The sequence below is a fragment of the Bombina bombina genome, chromosome 1, assembly GCF_027579735.1.
Source record: "Bombina bombina isolate aBomBom1 chromosome 1, aBomBom1.pri, whole genome shotgun sequence".
NCBI lineage: Eukaryota > Metazoa > Chordata > Amphibia > Anura > Bombinatoridae > Bombina > Bombina bombina.
This window is the reverse complement of record NC_069499.1, coordinates 264,854,656-264,874,126: the sequence shown is the minus strand read 5'-3', so window position 1 is coordinate 264,874,126 and position 19,471 is coordinate 264,854,656. Positions and strand designations below refer to the sequence as shown.

General features: G+C 39.6%; 1 protein-coding gene and 1 long non-coding RNA gene across 7 annotated transcripts in view; one reads left to right on the top strand and one right to left on the bottom strand.

The window, feature by feature from the left end:
• Positions 1-3,489, top strand: part of LOC128645168 (uncharacterized) — an 8,278-nt gene extending 4,789 nt beyond the window's left edge. Inside the window, exon 2 of the long non-coding RNA XR_008400082.1 lies at positions 1,828-3,489. This is a non-coding gene — a long non-coding RNA (uncharacterized LOC128645168). The remainder of the gene's footprint in view (positions 1-1,827) is intronic.
• The window catches only part of CDIN1 (CDAN1 interacting nuclease 1), a 644,910-nt gene that overhangs the window by 464,102 nt on the left and 161,337 nt on the right, over positions 1-19,471 (bottom strand). For 2 of the 6 annotated variants that reach the window (XM_053697949.1, XM_053697950.1), the window contains exons 3-5: positions 2,350-2,395; positions 679-743; positions 145-205 (exon numbers count right to left, since the gene is read on the bottom strand). In XM_053697949.1, coding sequence (XP_053553924.1) covers positions 145-205; positions 679-743; positions 2,350-2,395 — 172 coding nt within the window. The remainder of the gene's footprint in view (positions 1-144; positions 206-678; positions 744-2,349; positions 2,396-19,471) is intronic. The other 4 variants (XM_053697953.1, XM_053697954.1, XM_053697951.1 and 1 more) reach the window with 2 other exon arrangements.

The window sequence follows — 19,471 nt, the reverse complement described above, 5'->3', positions numbered from 1 at the left end:
AACAATGTTAATAAAGTAGTTTTGTGTTTATATAACTTTAAAGAAGGGGGAAGTCATTGAAATATTTTATGGGAATCACAGTTAACATAAATTATGCTTTTCAATCCATATATCCCTGGTTAACCATTCTGCAGAATATTGTACCTCATTAGCTAAATCCAATAAGACAGGTGATCCAGGATGTTTTTTCACTTGATTAAGGTACCTAGAAGTAAAAAAGAAAATAAGCTGACAAAATCACAGTTCTGGACTCAAGTTCTGCCAAACCAAAGAGAGTGCAGATCAAGCAATGTTCTAAACTGTAACAACTTTCATTGACACAGCCTGAACGTCCATTATACTAGGCACTGATAACTTTACGTCAAATGTTTAGTCTACGGGAAGGGTGCATATCTATCAGTATATGTGGAATATTACAAAGTCACAAATTAGAAGTCAAATTTTACAAAATTGTCTTTCTGAATGTCATTAGATTATAACATGACACAAATAAAACTACCTGGCAACTCATTTATCAAACAAACAGTCTGATCTTATGCTACTAAAAAAACAAATGGTTAATTTAGTAAATACTACATACAGTGTTTCTGTCATTTGGAAATGTTTCTTTATTTGACTTGGCGGCAGAGGTGTCAGGGATGTGGTGTGATTTACATTCTCACAGTTAGGACAACCTACCTATTATAGTAAAAGTCAACTGCCTCAGGAGTGTGGTGCTTGGCATGCGTCTTTTTAATTAGTTTCTGGATAAAAAAAAACCAACAAAAAAACTTAATCAGCAGAAATTACTAGTAAGAGAAAAAAATGAAGCACAATGAAGCAAATGCCTCTAAACAGACAATTGGGTGCATCTTTTACCTGTGGCCTTTAATTAGGCACACAAGGTACATGTGAAGGTTATGCAAAGAAATTAGTCTCCCACTGACTAGCCATGGAAAATTGTTAATCCGGCTACTGCAACTGCACTTTTTTTTCTATTTAATCTAAGAAAGGTATTGTACAAAGAAGAGAAAGAATAATGTTTCTTGTGACACTGCTATTTATTAACCCGTTTGGCTTTCCATGATGTAAAGTAGTAAAGATTTAATGTAATTGTTGTGTCTGAAGAAGAGACGGAGCCCATAGCAATGAGGAGAGCTATATTAACAGTTAGTGTGCTAACACCATTAATTCACTTATTAAGGTATTTTAATTGTAATAAAAAAAAGAGTGCTTTACCCCTGCAATTATTTAGGAAAAATTCTCACTGAATACAGGAACGATTTTTAACCATTCATACTTTATCTTTATTGGTTTAACTATTCAACCATACACGTTTAAAAACGTTTAAACCAATAAAGATAAAGTATGAATGGTTAAAAATCGTTCCTGTATTCAGTGAGAATTTTTCCTAAATAATTGTAGGGGTAAAGCACTCTTTTTTGTTACAGACTTTGTAGCTTATTTATCTATGAGTCTCCTTAGTGCTATATTGCCCCCCTAACAGGTGTTTGTTGATTTCAAAATATTTGGCACCTATAGGTACTTACATTAGTACTACTTTACCTACTATCTTGTAACTATTTTAATTGTAATGTAGGGGTATGCATGAACAGAAATGCACCAAACAGCAGTATAGCAGCACCTGTACAGAGTGGGGTTTATAATGCTTTACAGGAAGCAGAGTATGAAAGAAAACAGAATATACAATACACACAGATATAGATTCACACACACACGACTGCATTTCAAATTTTTCATTAATTTCTGCATCAGTTCAATATCCTTTCAGCCTCAAATGCCTACAGACCATTCTCTTTAATTTATTATTTCTTTTTTATTATTTAGAAACAAAGATCAAAAATGGAAATCAAGAGAAGCGCACAACAGTGATGGTTCCTTGGAGGCCTGCCATATGAGTGACACCCGTCACAGGATGATAAATGACTCCATTTTCTGCCTCTCTTGCCTTCTGCCACTCCAGGAGAGGGTCGTTTATCATAATCTCTGTCAGTGAGGGAAAGTAGCCCTGACAGTGCAAGTCAGCAAACATTTAGCACACAGAACCGTGCAACGCGGGGAAATTATTATTGTCAGAATAATAATGGTTTAGCATAATTTATTACGGGTCCACCAAATAAGCAAAGGATAGATGTTATTAGACAGATGGATTGGTAAAGCTTGGCAGGCATCCACTCAGGATCAGGCAATGCTGGATAAGGGGAGGAGGTGGAGTGGAGGAGAGGGGGTGGAGGGGTTTACATCTTCCAAACCAATCACTGGCCTGGCAGTTCAATTACAAAGAAATAAAGGGACATTCATCATTCAATTAAGCACCTGTCAAGCTTCACAAAGGAGGAAACTTCTAACCTGGTACTCCTGGGAGAAGATGCTCAGCAGAGTGGACGGCGATTGACTGGAACAAAATAAAAGATGGACAAAGTTAATTACTGGAGTGCATGGGGGGAGACAAAAGGCTAGTGAGCTTCAAAAGGTAGGCCCCGCTGCCCTGTAATCTAAGAAAACACGAAAACAAGTGTGCAAAAGTTGTTCCAGACAGACACCTCAGACAAAGGCCATGGCTAGGGCATAGAGAGGGGATAAGAGCAGGAATGCTAGACACAGGAGAGGCAGTGGAAAGGCATGTTTTGGTGTGGAGGGAATAGCAGATACAACAGTCTCATGTGTTGGCAGGATCCCTTTCACTTTCCAGACCCACAAAGCTGTATCAGTGGCATGTCCTGCTGGTAAAACACAAGGAACAGGAGGGGAGGGGGAGACTGAAAAGAAAACAGACTACATTTCCTATTAATAATGGATGGGAATTCAGTTCCATTAGCAGTTGGGAACATGCCGCTTAGTTCATTGGCAACATATTGAAATTCATTTTGTGAGCAGCGAGGGAAGCCTCTTTGGTAGCTGTCTCTTATTAAGGGGTTAGCATGAAGAAAAGCCTTTTTTCTGGGGGGGGGGGGGTTAACTCAATGTCAGTAGCAGCATATGGGACTCTAACATTCCCAATGAAACTGACAGGACTTTGAAAATAAAAACTTTCCCAGCAGGAGGTCTCCCCCCCTCTCTTGTAGTCGGTCATTTCCAAAGCTTCATCCACTACTCAACTCTGTGTCAAACACCTGGCAATGAAGCTACATGGAAAGCAGCTCTTCCAGCAGGGATTTCCTTTCAGTCTGTATCTCATTTCTCTCTTTCAAACCATTGCACAGTTAACTCCTTGCACAGTTACAGACAGTGTCCACATTGTGAGACACAGAAGCACTCAGTAACAGCTACCAAGACCTGGGACACAGTGCAATCTCTTAACTTCTCATGTGGATCGATAAAAACGACTGTAACTGTTTTCAATTGTCCTCTGTGGATATTTCTACATTGCTGCTTCTTAAAACACAATTCATTACTTCTGATATATATTTCCTACTGGATTCAACACAAACAAATTACAATTCCAATAAATCTGCTTTTACAATACAGAAAAGCAGTATGAATAATTAACTTTTTTTGCCATTCATTGCAATTCATGCCTTTTTTGTGATTTATTTTTCTGTTTTATATTGATATCTTAGTAAGAGGGGTTCTGATTTACTAACAATATTCTGATTTGCAAAGGAAAAACTAAATGGCTATTCCACTGTAGTATGCATGTTGCATGATGTATCACACACTTATAATTTAAAAACCAAACACAACACTTCAAATATACCACATTGTTTCCTGTTGTGTTACAAGGCACCCCACTTAAAATACTTTTATATATAAAAAGGTAAAGTAAACATTGCCTTAATGAATAATATAAGCAACACTCAGCGTTCTCCACAGGACCTTAATGGGTGCACCACCTGGCTAATTTTACTGACTACCTGGCTTAAAATTGTACCCAATATTAAGCTTAAATCAGCTAATATTAAAAAATTTCAATATTTACTGCACACATTATCATTGATTTTATGTTCAATTATGCAATTTGTTTGTGCTTTGGATAGCAGAGAATATCATATTGGAAAGAATTACACACCTTCACCTGGCTGGTAAAATTTTCTGTGGAGAACACTGGACATTTTATATATATATATATATATATATATATATATATATATATATATATATATATATATATATATATATATATATATATATATATATATATATTCGTAGAAAAAAGGCACTCACTGGTTCAAATAAAACTTAACATTTAATAAATACTTTAAGTTAAAAATGCATTATGCATTTTTAACTTAAGTATTTATTAAATGTTAAGTTTTATTTGAACCAGTGAGTGCCTTTTTTCTACGAATATACATTGGATCATTTTTTTAAGTGCACCCTGGAAGTTGCTACATTTGTATATATGGAGTGCCTTTCTGAATGATTCTAACTTATCTATCTATCTATCTATCTATCTATCTATATATATATATATCATGCATATCATATAAGGGAGTGGGGAGTATGTGTGTGATGTATTCATGTAGAAACCCAGGAGCTATGGTCAGTAACACTGTATGGTGTAACCAGATATCAGATTCAATCGATATAAAAAAGAGTCACCACTTACATACCTCGCTCATATTGTTTACTTTATGTCACTATAATATAATTAAAAGATAGAATGTACCTTACAATATTTGTATATTGTACAGAAAGGTTGCTAGAAACATGATACGGTGTATGTATACCTCCTCATTAGCCGTGTGTGTACTGCAACACCCGTCAGAAGAAAAACAACTGATGCTACCCTCTTAAACAAATTATAGTTTTAATTGTTTTTTTCCATCTACAATTACATCTTTTTTTGTAGCCTTCTGTAAACAAAGAATTTCTACAATATGCTGCTGTCTGATTATTGTTCAAAGTATACATCGGCACTCTCCATTTCATCCAGGTTGAAATAACGTTAGGAAAGCAGGACATAAACTGCCACAGTGAAGGCTTGTTAGCGCTCCTGACAATAGTAATTCCAGTAAATCAAATAAAAATGAAGTGAATATATACATGGAGCAGGTGGCAGATACAAAAGAAAGCCCAGATTTCAAGAAAAGAGCAAAGATACCACTCAGGGGAGGTAAATGTCTGGCTGTTGTATTTCTACGAATGCTTTACAGTCATGCTGGCTACAGCAGAATGCTCTAAACACTGCAGCCAACACAAGCAGCAAGTAACTAGTGTTTTGGGTGAAATATGACCTTGTGCCCACTTGCTCATTTCAGGAATCTCTTAAAATGATCCATAGTGAAACGGTATAGCAAATCAAATTGAGAAAACTATAAATCGTATTGAGGTTTATAATTTACAAGCAATTAATTATACTTTTTTTTTAAGCCAGGTGGCTTTCATTAAGTTAATTACCGTTAATGACATGTGCCTCATGCTGCTTCAGTATTTAGCATAACCATGTGTCAAACGTGCGTAGGAGTGCAGAACTGTCTTCTAAAGGGCATGAGTGCTCCTTCGGGCTTGCTGTGGGACAGGCATCAAAAGGAGCAGCAGAGCGTGAAAATGTATTGTGATAAATATGTATATTGCCTGGACAGTAGGGGGATGCAAGCAGAACTTTACACCACTCTCCAGCATAAAGAAAATGATATTTAAAAGGTGGCGCTAGAGAAGTTAGGGTCAGAATTAAATAAATGTACATTTATCACTAAACTGATACTTGCACCAGGTAACATAGGACTTGATGGTGATATAGAACTGGTTCCATAGAGAAACAGATAATCATTAAATTCCTCAAAATTATATGAAATTGTTAATAGCACACACACAAACTAACATTGTTTAAAGGGATATGAAACCAAACTTTTTCGCTCATGATTCAGTATAGAGCATGCAATTTTAAATAACATTCTAGTTTACTCCTATTATCAGTTGTTCTATGTATTATTGGCATCTTTATTTGAAAAAGCAGGAATGTAAGTTTAGGAGCCCATCCATTTTTGGTTCAGCACCTGGGTAGCGCTTGCTGATTGGTGGCTACAGGTGCTGAACCAAAAATGGGTGGGCCACTTAGCTTAGAGTTCTGCTTTTTCAAATAAAGATACCTAGAGAACGAAGAAAAAACTATAATAGGAGTAAACTAGAACATTGTTTAAAATTGCATGCTCTATCTAAAGACACATACAACACCACGTAAAGACACAAACAACACCATGTAATAAGACATTTCAGTAGTATTACAATTGCTTAATATACTAGTTCAGTGCGAAAATTTACACATTGTTACTATTGCTTTCCAAAGTAAAACTCATAGCTTGGCACTGTCATTTTCTTAAACCGTTTTGTATTTTTTTTTATCTTAGTACCTCCTCTGAGGCCTATTAGGAACATGTGGAAGGTTAGACTGCCGCATGCTCTTCCAATCCTTAGAATTGAGAAAATATAAACTTTAAATAAAGTAACAGGAAAAGGGTGGAAAATAAATAAGGTATATTACAAAGTTTCTTCACTATGTATACATTTTACATAATCCCAATACGTTTTATGTCCCGTTATGCGAAGAAAGCCTACATTCAAATACAGGCCTTGTCAATATTGAATAAACTTACCATCATATTTTACTTTTGCAAAGGCAACGTATATTTTGCTTCCAAATATGTAAGAAAAACTCCTCATGGAAAACCCATGTGAAGAGCCAAAAAAGCCTCTTAGGGTCTTTTGCTGTTTCGTAACAATTAGAATGGAAGAAAATTAGATTTTACAGTAAAATTGTATAAATAATTTGGTAATTTAACAAATACTAACAGCAGCATATCTAATGGATTGGAATGCCATAGAAAAAGGAAGCTTAGAAAAAAACACATTTGTGTTAAATACAAAATTTTCAAATGGAAAACTAATAGAAAGGAATGGAGATCACAAGGTTTTAAAATACATAAAGACACCATTAAAGGGACATGAAATCCACATTTTTTCTTTCATGACTTAGAAAGAGAATGCAATTTTAAACATCTTTCTAATTTACTTATATTATCTAATTTGTTTTATTCTCTTGATATTCTTTGCTGAAAAGCATATCTAGATATGCTCAGTAGCTGCTGATTGGTTGCTGCACATAGAAGCCTCGTGTGATTGGCTGACCATGTGCATTGCTTTTTCTTCAACTAAGGATATCTAAAAAATGAAGCAAAATAAATAATAGAAGTAAATTGTAATGTTGTTTAAATTTGTATTCTCTATCTGAATCAGAAAAGAAAGATGTTGGGTTTAGTGGCCCTTTAAGTCCAAAAAAAAAAAACCTGGAAGATCGCCATTACTGCAAAAGTATTCACATGTTTAACCAACAGCTATTTTTATCGGTACACACAGGTTTTTGCGGGATTTCATATTCAAGACAATTGGAATCTACTGGAAAATGCAATTTTGGCTCTTTAATTTCCACCCTGCACTGTTTTTAATTGTCATATACTTTTCACTAAAACATTTTGTGATTATCTAATTCAACACTTAATACCCTCTGAAAGAACATTCTAATTTTCAAACCCCAATTCTTTTGTGGATCCTTTTTCAGTGCCATTTTAGGGCTAGATGACAAGTGAAGTGCAACATTGCGATTACGCGAACGCTACATTTGCACAGCGTTAAGCAGCAAGAAATAAATATATATGAATATGATTATATTCATATATATTTATGTGTTTATATATGTATATACACATATTAACACGTAAATATATGCATATACTGTACATATATAGTATAGTGAAAACACATTCCCCCATTGACTTCAATGTAAATGCACTTTCAGTGCCATTTTTTTTCTAACCCCCCACATCCCCTCAATTTAACCCCTTATAACTGCTTTGTGCAGTTTTAAAAAAAAAAAAAAAAAAAATGTGCATTCATGTTTATTTGATGTTACTGTACTGTCCTCTTTATTTTGGTAGCAAATTGTTTTATTAACCAGATCTGATCTCTGGTTAATAAATTCTAGCGCAAAATGAAACCGCGAGCTTGCGGTAGCATTAACCAGCCCCTTGTAATGACTGATTATTTAACGTGCGCCTGTAAACGTAAAATTTGCCCCTTTACAGGCGCACGTTAAGATAATGCTCTAATCGTAATCTGGCTCTGAATCTATTATGAACATTAGTTAAGCTGCACAAATTATGCTGGCAATATAATCAGGAGCATCAGGTTGTCTTATACGCAGATTGGGTACACAAGTAAACAACTATAAGAAACAGACTTTTCTCAGTCATCTTGTAGAGTTTAATGCAGCTGAATTAGATAAATTCACAAACCCTATGGAAAAACTGTGCCTAAAGTATTTTTCTAATGGATTGAACAAAATGGGTAAAATTTGAAATCCTTGCAAAGCTCTTCAGAGGGATTTTGAGAGACTCTTTCAACATCTCAAAGACTGCTTCACTTCAAATTTTCATGTTTCAGAGACAGACAAACTAAATAGATATATTTTACCTAAACTGGTTATTTCAAGACTTAAAAGGCATCAAAAACACAATTTTTTTCTGTCATGATTCAGAGAAAACAGAAACTTGTTTATAATGCATGGTCTTATCTGAATCATGACAATTTTGAGTTTACTGTCCCTTGATGCAAGTAAGCACACAAGTGTTCCTGGTAAGTTTATTTATTTTTAGTTGAATACAATATCAGCATGGGGGTTACAGAGTTTAAGCTGCAAATTTATGATGGGCTCTTTAACCACAAATATTCATACCCAAAGACACTTACACACACAATTACAAACATACACACACACACACACATACATACATACTTACACACATACTTAAACACACACGCACACATACATACTTATACACACACACATACTTACACACACACACACACATACTTACACACACACTTACATACAAAAGAAGGAAATGCACAGCATGAACAATTATGCTATTTATTTAGTCCAAATACATACATTTAATTATTCTGCAGAGAATTGTGCACTGTACATAGTTGTATTTTGTCTTATCAGCAGTTTGAAGTTTTGTTTGTAAATGCAAGATGAAATAAAAAAAATTGGTAATATGCTTCTACTGAAACCAGATATTGTAATGAACTATTTGCACTGGCACATGAAAGTAGGAATCCACAAGAAAATAGGAATATATGCAGACGGATTTGTTTTATAAAAATTAAAAAACATAAATTATGCTTAGCTGATAATTTAATTTCCCTCGAGGGGAGGAGAGTCCACGGCTTCATTCATTACTGTTGGGAATTAAGAACCTGGCCACCAGGAGGAGGCAAAGACACCCCAGCCAAAGGCTTAAATACCTCCCCCAACTTCCCTCATCCCCCAGTCATTGTGCCGAGGGAACAAGGAACAGTAGGAGAAATATCAGGGTATAAATGGTGCCAGAAGATAAATTAAATTTAGGTCCGCCCACCGGAGATACGGGCGGGAACCGTGAACTCTCCTCCCCTCAATGGAAATTAAATTATCAGGTAAGCATAATTTATATTTTCCATCTAAAGGGAAGGAGAGTCCATGGCTTAATTCATTACTCTTGGGAACATATACCCAAGCTCTAGAGGACACTGAATAAAACCGGGAGGGTAAAAGGCGGACCCTAATCTGAGGGCACCACAGTCTGCAAAACCTCTCTCCCAAAAACAGCTTCCACAGAAGCAAAAACATCAAATTTGTAAAACTTTGTAAAAGTGTGTAAGAAGGACCAGGTAGCCGCCTTACAAATTTGCTCCATAGAGGCCTCATTCTTGAAGGCCCAAGACGAAGCCACAGCTCTAGTTGAATGAGCCGTGATCCTCTGAGGAGGCTTATGTCCCGCTGTCTCATAGGCCAAGCGAATCAAGCTCCTCAACCAAAAGGACACAGAAGTAGAAGAGGCTTTCTGCCCCTTGCACTTCCCTGAATACACCACAAAAAGAGATGTAGACTGTCTCAAATGCTTTGTAGCCTGAAGATAGAACTTCAAGGCACGAACCACATACAGGTTATGAAGTAACCTCTCCTTTGAAGAAGGGTTATGACACAAAGAAGGAACAACTATTTCCTGATGGATGTTATGGTTAAACATCACCTTGGGGAGAAACCCCAACCCAGTGTGAAGTACAGCCTTATCCACATGAAAAAACAGATAAGGAGGATCACATTTCAGGGCAGCTAGTTAAGATACTCTGCGTGCCGATGCAATAGCCAACAGGAAGAGAACCTTCCAAGACAGAATCTTAATGTCTATGGAATGCATAGGTTCAAACGGAACCTTCTGCAAAACCCTAAGTACTAAGTTTAAGCTCCAAGGTGGAGCCGACTGTCTAAAGACAGGCCCGATTCTAGACAGAGCCTGAACAAAAGATTGAATGTCAGGGAGCTCAGCGAGTCTCCTATGCAACAAAACTGATAATGCCGAAATCTGACCCTTTAAGGAACTAGCGGGAAGACCCTTCTCCAAACCCTCTTGTAGAAAGGACAGAATTCTGGATACCTTCACCTTATGCCAAGGATATTCATGCTTCTCACACCAGGACAAGTAAGTCCTCCACACCCTATGGTAGATGCGACAAGTGACTGGCTTCCTTGCCTGAATTAGCGTATCAATCACACTCTCTTAAAAGCCTCTCTTGGCTAAGACTAGGAGTTCAATCTCCATGCAGTCAGCCTCAGAGAATCTAGATTTCAATGTTGAAAGGGGCCCTGTGACAGCAGATCCCTGTGACAGGGTAACCTCCACAGCGGAGAGGATGAAATCTCCAGCAAATCTCCACAAACCACGTCCTCCGCGGCAACGAAGGAGCAATCACAATGGCCGGGGCCCGCTCCTGTTTGATGTGTGCCACTACGCGACGTAGAAGTGGTAACGGTGGAAAAATGTAAGCTAGGCTGAATCCCCAAGGAACCACTAAGGCATCTATTAGCTCCGCCTGGGGATCCCTGGACCTCGATCCATATCAAGGTAGCTTGCAATTGAGTCTGGACGCCATGAGATCTATCTCCGGCGCACCCCATCTGTGACCAATCTCCGCACCTCTGGGTGAAGAGACCATTCCCCCGGATGGAAGGATTGTCTGCTGAGAAAGTCTCCTTCCCAGTTGTCCACACCTGGAATGTGAATCGCTGAGAGCGAGCAGTTGTGGGACTCCGCCCACTCCAGAATCCGAGACACCTCCCTCATTGCGAGGAAGCTCCTCGTACCCCCCTGATGGTTAATGTAAGCCACCGAGGTAATGTTGTCGGTCTGAAATCTGATGCAACTGACCGGCTCCAGAGAAGGCCATGCCTTCACAGCATTGTAAATCGCTCGTAGTTCTAGGATGTTGATCGGAAGGAGAGACTCCTCCCTGGACCACTTTCCTTGTGCCATCCTGGCACCCCAAACAGCTCCCCATCCTGTCAGACTGGTGTCCGTGGTCACAATCTCCCAGGACGGTCGCAAGAAGGATGTCCCCATGGACAGTTGCTCTGGACGAATCCACCAAGAGAGGGAGTTCCGAGTCCGAGAATCCATGGATATCAGCTGTGATAGATCTGAATGATCGCTGTTCCACTGTCTCAACAATTGAAGAGGTCTGAGATGGAACCTGGCGAATGGGATGACATCTATGCTTGACACCCAGAGACCTATCACCTCCATACATTGAGCCACCGACGGGCTTGTGGAGGACTGAAGGGCAAAACAGGTGGACGAAAGCTTCCTGGGCCGCTGATCTGTGAGAAATATCTTCATGGACATAGAGTCTATTATCGTGCCCAGGAACTCCACCCTGTTGCTGGGAACCAGGGAACTCTTTCCTAAGTTGATCTTCCAACCGTGAGATTGGAGCAGAAGAAGAAGAGCCCTCGAATGATCCTCTGTGAGGCTGAGCGACAACTCCTGAAAATGCGCCATCGCAATGCCCCTGGATCTGGCCACTGCAAGCAGCGCCCGCAGAACCTTCGTGAAGACTACCGGGGCCGTCGCCAGACCAAAAGGAAGGGCCACAAACTGGAAGTGTTGGTCCAGAAATGCAAATCTTAGGAACCTGAAGTGGTCCCTGTGGATTGGCAAATCAAGGTAGGCGTCCTTCAAGTCTATAGTTGTCATGAACTGTCCCTCTTGAACTAGGGGCAGAATAGATCTGATCGTTTCCATATTGAACGATGGAACACTCAGAAACTTGTTTAAACACTTTAGGTCCAAAATCAGGCGGAACGTGCCCTCCTTCTTTGGAACCACAAAAAGGTTGGAATAGTACCCTAGACCCCACTCTGCTATGGGTACTGGTACGATAACTGCAAGAGAGGCAAGATCCCTAACACACTCTAGAAAGGCCTATCTCTTCTCTGGTATTGAAGATAGGTTTGACAGGAGGAATCTGCCCTCGGGGCGGATGGTATCTGAACCCTATCCTGTAACCCTGGGAGACCACCTCTAGAACCCAAGGGTCCTGAACGTCCTGCAACCATGCGTCTGAGAATAGAAATAATCTGCCGCCTACGTGATCCGGAGATCGGTTGGGGGCCGCCCCTTCATGCTGATTTTGTCTCGGCAGGCTTCTTACTCTGCTTACACTTGTTCCAAGATTAAGCTAGCTTCCAAGATCCCTTGGACTGGTTAACTTTTGCGGCGGGTTGCTGGCGCTGGGACTTATTCGCACGAAAGGGCCGAAAAGTAGATTCTTCTTTATCCTGCAGTAGGAAAGCTCCCTTGCCTCCCGTAAACGTGGATATAATGGAATCGAATCCTGGACCGAACAGGATCTTTCCTTGAAAAGGCAGGGACAACAGCCTCGCTTTAGAGGTCATGTCTGCAGACCAAAATTTTAGCCACAGAGCCGTGCACGCTAAAACAGAAAAACCTAACACCATAGCATTCAGGCGAATAATTTGCATATTGGCATCACAGATGAAAGAATTGGCGATCTACAGCACCTTAATCTTCTCCTGTATCTCGTCAATGGATGTCTCCCCCTTGACCATTTTACACAGGGATTCACACCAATATGTTGCAGCGCCAGCGATCGCCACAAAGGCCGCTGCTGGCTGTAAAACAAATCCTGTGTGCTGAAACATCTTTCTCAACATGTTTTCCAGCTTTTTATCCATGGGCTCTTTAAACGACGAACTATCCCCAAGGGGAATAGTCGTCCGCTTTGCGAGCGTAGAGATAGCCCCATCCACCTTGGGGATGGTCTCCCACAGCTCAAGCTGAGAGTCCGGAACGGAGAACAGTTTTTTAAAAGAAGAACGGGAAAAGGAAGAACCTAATCGCTCCCATTCGTTCTTAATAATATTAGCCATCTTAATGGGAACCGGGAAAGACTGAGGTACTACCCTGTCCTCGTATACCTTGTCAAGCTTAGGAATCTTAGGTTCCGGAACCATTAGAGTAGCAAGCACCTGCCGAAGCAGAAATCGCAAATTCTCCATCCTAAACCTATAACCAGGCTCCTCCGCCGCAGGAGGTTTAGATGACAAAGAATCCGACCCAGAAGGGGACTTCTCTGAAGAATCGGAGTGGGCCTCGTCATCGTATAGAGCCTCTGGATCTTCCATCGGTGAGGACAAACCCTGGGCCGGACCACTATGATAAACCCTACGCTTGCGCTTAACAGAACGTGGTAAGGCATGGATCACTTTCAAAACCGCCGATTCCAGTTGGTCCGCAAAGTCTGACGGCCGACGAATCTCTCCCAAATGAGTAACGGTTGGACCCCGGGGCGCTGCATGTGCAATCGGAGATAAATGTGGGACGAAGAACCCTCAGAGGTGGATGGCTCAAAAGTACTAGAAATCCATTTACATTTAGATGTTGTAACTTTATCAAGGCATGTGGAACATAGTTGAGCAGGCTTATCTACCAGAGCCTCCTCACAATAAACACGGGAATGAGACTTTATTAAGGAAGGAGATCCTACCAACGCTTCAGAGTCCTCCATCGCTTGCGCGCTTGGTTAGACTAAATTTATTTTTTTAAAAAGGCACATTTATACCACCAATGGCCAGGGCACTCCTGTTAGGACCCGGACTACAGAAACCGCTACGTCTCCTGCTCCACAGATCAACAGGAAGGATAGATAGCCACACCCAGTCACATGGAATGCCTGGCAGGACCGCCCCTGCACTAGGGAAAAAGGCACCAAAAAATGGCAGCGCAAGTTTCCGCGAGTAACCTGAAAGTTCCACACATTGCCAGAGCCTCATCTCACACATAACGCAGCAATGACACAATAAACAATATCATGTATAAACCCCCCCCCCCCGTTCAATAATCCCCTTTCCAGGAATATTGACCCTTGATTCTGTAAAGATAAAAAGGCGCCACACTGTGACTCTGTCTTCTATGTTATCATTATTAATAAAAAATGAAACAATCTTACCAGAATCTACGCCGTAGAACAGGAACACGGCCCTTCAAGTGTCACAGGTTAGTAGCCTCGCTCCTGACATCGACTTGAGTGAAGAAAGCAGGCAGCGAAATTTGTCAACGCTGATTGTTTATGGAGCTGTTAATAAGAGGCGGGATGGTTTCGCAGAAAGACTCTCCCTGCATCTCCGGGCTCTAACTTTCGCCCAGGCTCTCACTTAGAGGCTGACAGGACTACTTAAAACTCCAGGCCCACTGCGAAGAATACTACCCTCCATAAGAGACAACTCCGAAACTCCGGCACTCATCTGCCATCCTCCTGTGACGAAAGGCAAAAAATGACTGGGGGATGAGGGAAGTGGGGGAGGTATTTAAGCCTTTGGCTGGGGTGTCTTTGCCTCCTCCTGGTGGCCAGGTTCTTAATCCCCAAAAGTAATGAATGCAGCTGTGGATTCTCCTCCCCTTTAGATGGAAAAACCTTCCATTTTGTTTTTTTGTCATCAGTAACTCGCTGTCACATACATGCCCTCCCCAATCCATAATCTTTGTTTAATAGTAAACAAACTAACAACCTCTGTATGTGCTGGGACAGTGGAACTAACCTTGTTACATTTAAAGGGACAGTATATGGTAAAATGTGTTTACAATGATTGGTTATAGCAGCTACAGCATTTCAATTGTATAGGAAACGGCTCCTCTATATACTTGTGTGTAAATTAAATAGCAGTCTCTGCTAAATTAATAAAACAACCCAATCAAATAAACTGATCTTGGAGGGAGAGCGAACATTAACTTGTCTCTCTATATCTACACAAAATCCCCCTTATCTTTTTTTCTTACTGTATACGAAATGATTAAAGTACGAATATTATCTCTGGGAGTGTGACAGCTTGTAAACTTTGTTTACACAGATTTTCTCTAATAATTATGTAAACTGATAGTAAGGTTAATGGTTTTACTGAAAAGAGTATTATTCATCTTTATTTTGGGATAAGTACAGATATACAGATTGTTTTTTTTTTTTAATTGTAAAATTCTAATACAATTTTTAACCTGATTATTAACTATACAAACTTTAATAACCCCCGCCTGCCCCCCACGATGTTGTATTTTTTCTTTGGGCGGAGCTTTTAGTGCTCACCCAATCAACGTGGTTGCCGCACAGCTCACTTCTTAAAAAAGGTTGGAGTGGCATAGTAGAGCAACACATGCACTATATTCCCCATTTCCGCTGAACTGTCACACGGGCCTATGTAGAGAAGATCTGAGCTTGCACATTAGTTATATTTACTATGTAGCAAGCGGGTGGGACCACTCTCTACGTCACTACACTATAGAAAAGAAAAAGGAAGAAATAAACACTCAGTAATATATATATATATATATATATATATATATATATATATATATATATATATATATATATATATATATCGTCCAAATATTACAATTTTAATACAGATGTCCAAATTTCAAAATCATAATGTTCCACCGGTCCATTTTTAAAAATGTATGATTTACCATCACTTTAAAGGGACATGAAACCCAAACATTTTCTTTCATAATTCAGACAGAGAAGGGAATTTTAAACAATTTTCCCATTTACTTTTTTATCTAACTTACTTCATTCTTTTGGTATCCTTTATTAAAGAAGTAGCAGTGCACTACTGGGACGTAGCTGATCACATTGGGTGAGCCAATGATATGAGGCTTATATGTATACAGCCACCAATCACCAGTTCTGAGCCTATCTAGGTATCCTTTAAGCAAAGGATACCAAAAGACAAAACGCATTAGATAATAAAAGTAAATTGGAAAGTTGTTTAAAATCACATGCTCTAACTGAATCATGAGAGAAAAAAATGTGGGTTTCATGTCTCTTTAACCCCTTAATGACCACAGCACTTTTCCATTTTCTGTCCGTTTGGGACCAAGGCTATTTTTACATTTTTGCGGTCTTTGTGTTTAGCTGTAATTTCCCTCTTACTCATTTACTGTACCCACACATATTATATACCGTTTTTCTCGCCATTAAATGGACTTTCTAAAGATACCATTATTTTCATCATATCTTATAATTTACTATAAAAAAAATTATAAAATATGAGGAAAAAATGGAAAAAAACACACTTTTTCTAACTTTGACCCCCAAAATCTGTTACACATCTACAACCACCAAAAAACACCCATGCTAAATAGTTTCTAAATTTTGTCCAGAGTTTATAAATACCCAATGTTTACATGTTCTTTGCTTTTTTTGCAAGTTATAGGGCCATAAATATAAGTAGCACTTTGCTATTTCCAAACCACTTTTTTTCAAAATTAGCGCTAGTTACATTGGAACACTGATATCTTTCAGGAATCCCTGAATATCCCTTGACATGTATATATATTTTTTTAGAAGACATCCCAAAGTATTGATCTAGGCCCATTTTGGTATATTTCATGCCACCATTTCACCGCCAAATGCGATCAAATAAAAAAAAAAAAGTAAAATTTTTCCAAATTTTAGGTTTCTCACTGAAATCATTAACAAACATTTTGTGCAATTATGGCACAAATGGTTGTAAATGCTTCTCTGGGATCCCCTTTGTTCAGAAATAGCAGACATATATCGCTTTGGCGTTGTTTTTAAGTAATTAGAAGTCCGCTAAATGCTGCTGCACACCACAAGTGTATTATGCTCAGCAGTGCAGGGGTTAATTAGGGAACTTGTAGGGAGCTTGTAGGGTTAATTTTAGCTTTAGTGTAGTGTAGTAGACAACCCCAAGTATTGATCTAGGCCCATTTTGGTATATTTCAGGCCACCATTTCACCGCCAAATACGATTAAATTAAAAAAAATAGTCAACTTTTTCACAAACTTTAGGTTTCTCACTGAAATTATTTAGAAACAACTTGTGCAATTATGGTACAAATGGTTGTAAATGATTCTCTGGGATCCCCTTTGTTCAGAAATAGCAGACATATATGGCTTTGGTGTTGCTTTTTGGTAATTAAAAGGCCGCTAAATGCCACTGCGCACAAAACGTGAATTATGCCCAGCAGTGAAGGGGTTAATTAGGTAGCTTGTAGGGAGCTTGCAGGGTTAATTTTAGCTTTAGTGTAGAGATCAGCTTCCCACCTGACACATCAGACCCCCTGATCCCTCCCATAGAGCTCTCTTCCCTCCCCCACCCCACAATTGTCCCCGCCATCTTAAGTACTGGCAGAAAGTCTGCCAGTACTAAAATAAAAGGTTTTTTTTTTTACTTTTTTTTTTAAGCATATTTACATATGCTGCTATGTAGGATCCCCCCTTAGCCCCCAACCTCTCTGATCCCCCCCAAAACAGCTCTCTACCCCCCCCCACTGCCTTATTGGGGGCCATCTTGGGTACTGGCAGCTGTCTGCCAGTACCCAGTTTGCATATAAAAATGTTTTTTTTTTCATTTATTTCAGTTTTTTCTGTAGTGTAGCTCCCCTCCCCCAGATCAATCCCCCACCCCCTCCCAGATCCCTTCAATTACGTTTTATTTTTTATTCTATTGTACAAAAATATGTACAAGTTTCTGTAGTGTAAGCGGTTCCCACCCGCTCCCTCCCCGTGCACGCGCCCTCCCGCCGCCCCCCTGTGCACGCGCGCGCGCCTGTGCGCGCCCCCGGCGATCCCGCCCCCGATCCCGCCCCCCTCTCTGACTAAGAAGCCATCGATGGCCGCCCACCCACCTCCCATTTACGCTCCCACCCACCAACGAATGCGGCCATCGATGTCCGGTGCAGAGAGGGCCACAGAGTGGCTCTCTCTGCACCGGAGGGGCAAAAATTGTTATTGCAGGATGCCTCGATATCGAGGCATCCTGCAATAACCGGAAAGCAGCTGGAAGTGATCAGGATCGCTTCCAGCTGCTTTCCAAACCGAGGACGTGCAGGGTACGTTCTCAGGCATTAACTGCCTTTTTTCTGAGGACGTACCCTGCACGTCCTCGGTCGTTAAGGGGTTAAGCACTGAAATATATAGTCTAGGTGGGGATACAACAGGCAAAAGCAGCTATTTTAAATTACAAAATAAAGGAGCTATTTGTAAACACTAGGAATACATGGAGAAAAAAAAATCACAGTGCACTGTCCCTTAAAGAAACATAATACTCATATGCTAAATCACTTGAAACTGATTCAGTATAACTGTAAAAAGCTGACAGGAAAACACCTGAGAATCTCTATGTAAAAAAGGAAGATATTTTACCTCACAATTTCCTCAGCTCACCAGAGTAAGTCCTGTGTAAAAAGTTATCTTCAGCTGCTGACCAGCTGCAGGTAAAAAAAAAAACTGAAGAAATAAACAGCAGCCAATCAGCATCAACACTGCTGAGGTTATGAACTCTTTTACTGTGATCTCATGAGATTTCATAGTAAACTTCCTTAAACTGAATAGGGAAATTACACAAGTGTACACGAAGCTCACTCCCTTGCCTGTCCCGGGACAGATATACTGATTTACTGTTTAAAGTCCTTTGCTATGGGGTTTGAATACTTAGGATATTTTGAGGCAAAATATCTTTCTTTTTTACATAGAGTTGTTCAGGTGATATTTTCTAGTCAGCTTTTTACAGCTATGCTGCAGCACTTTCAAGTGTTTCAACATTTGGGTATCATGGCCCTTTAAACTTCAGCAGCTGGTGTGTGAATTGAAAGAGTACGCTTCTCTTCTTCTGGCTCTGTTGGGATCGGTGAACATACAAAGCATGAAAACAATAGCACGTTCTTTATTAGAGATAGTAACCACTTAAAATGATGTCCCGAAATGAAGTATAAAAATCAAGTTCCTATGAAAAAGTTTGGTGTTCTACACTTTCATTGTGATTGATTTATTTTTCTTATAATGTAATTGCAGCATATACATTAGGAGTTGAAAATAATGAGTTTATGGATTTGTACAAGAAATCAAATTATGCTTACCTGAGAAGCCTCTGAGGAAACAAAATCCCATTCTCTAGAAGCACACAAAGAAAAACCTCTCCATGAACAATGGCAAGGGAAACAACAAACAAACTCCAACACCACATTCTCCCTAACCGAAAGAAGGGAAGAATCAGATAAGGTCCAAAAGAACCTCCATAAACAATCCCCGAAGAATCAGAGACAAAACAGAGAAAGAAGCCCCTAGCATAACTCGAAAGAACGGCTACCAGGCTGTAAGAGGACAAAATCCTGTAG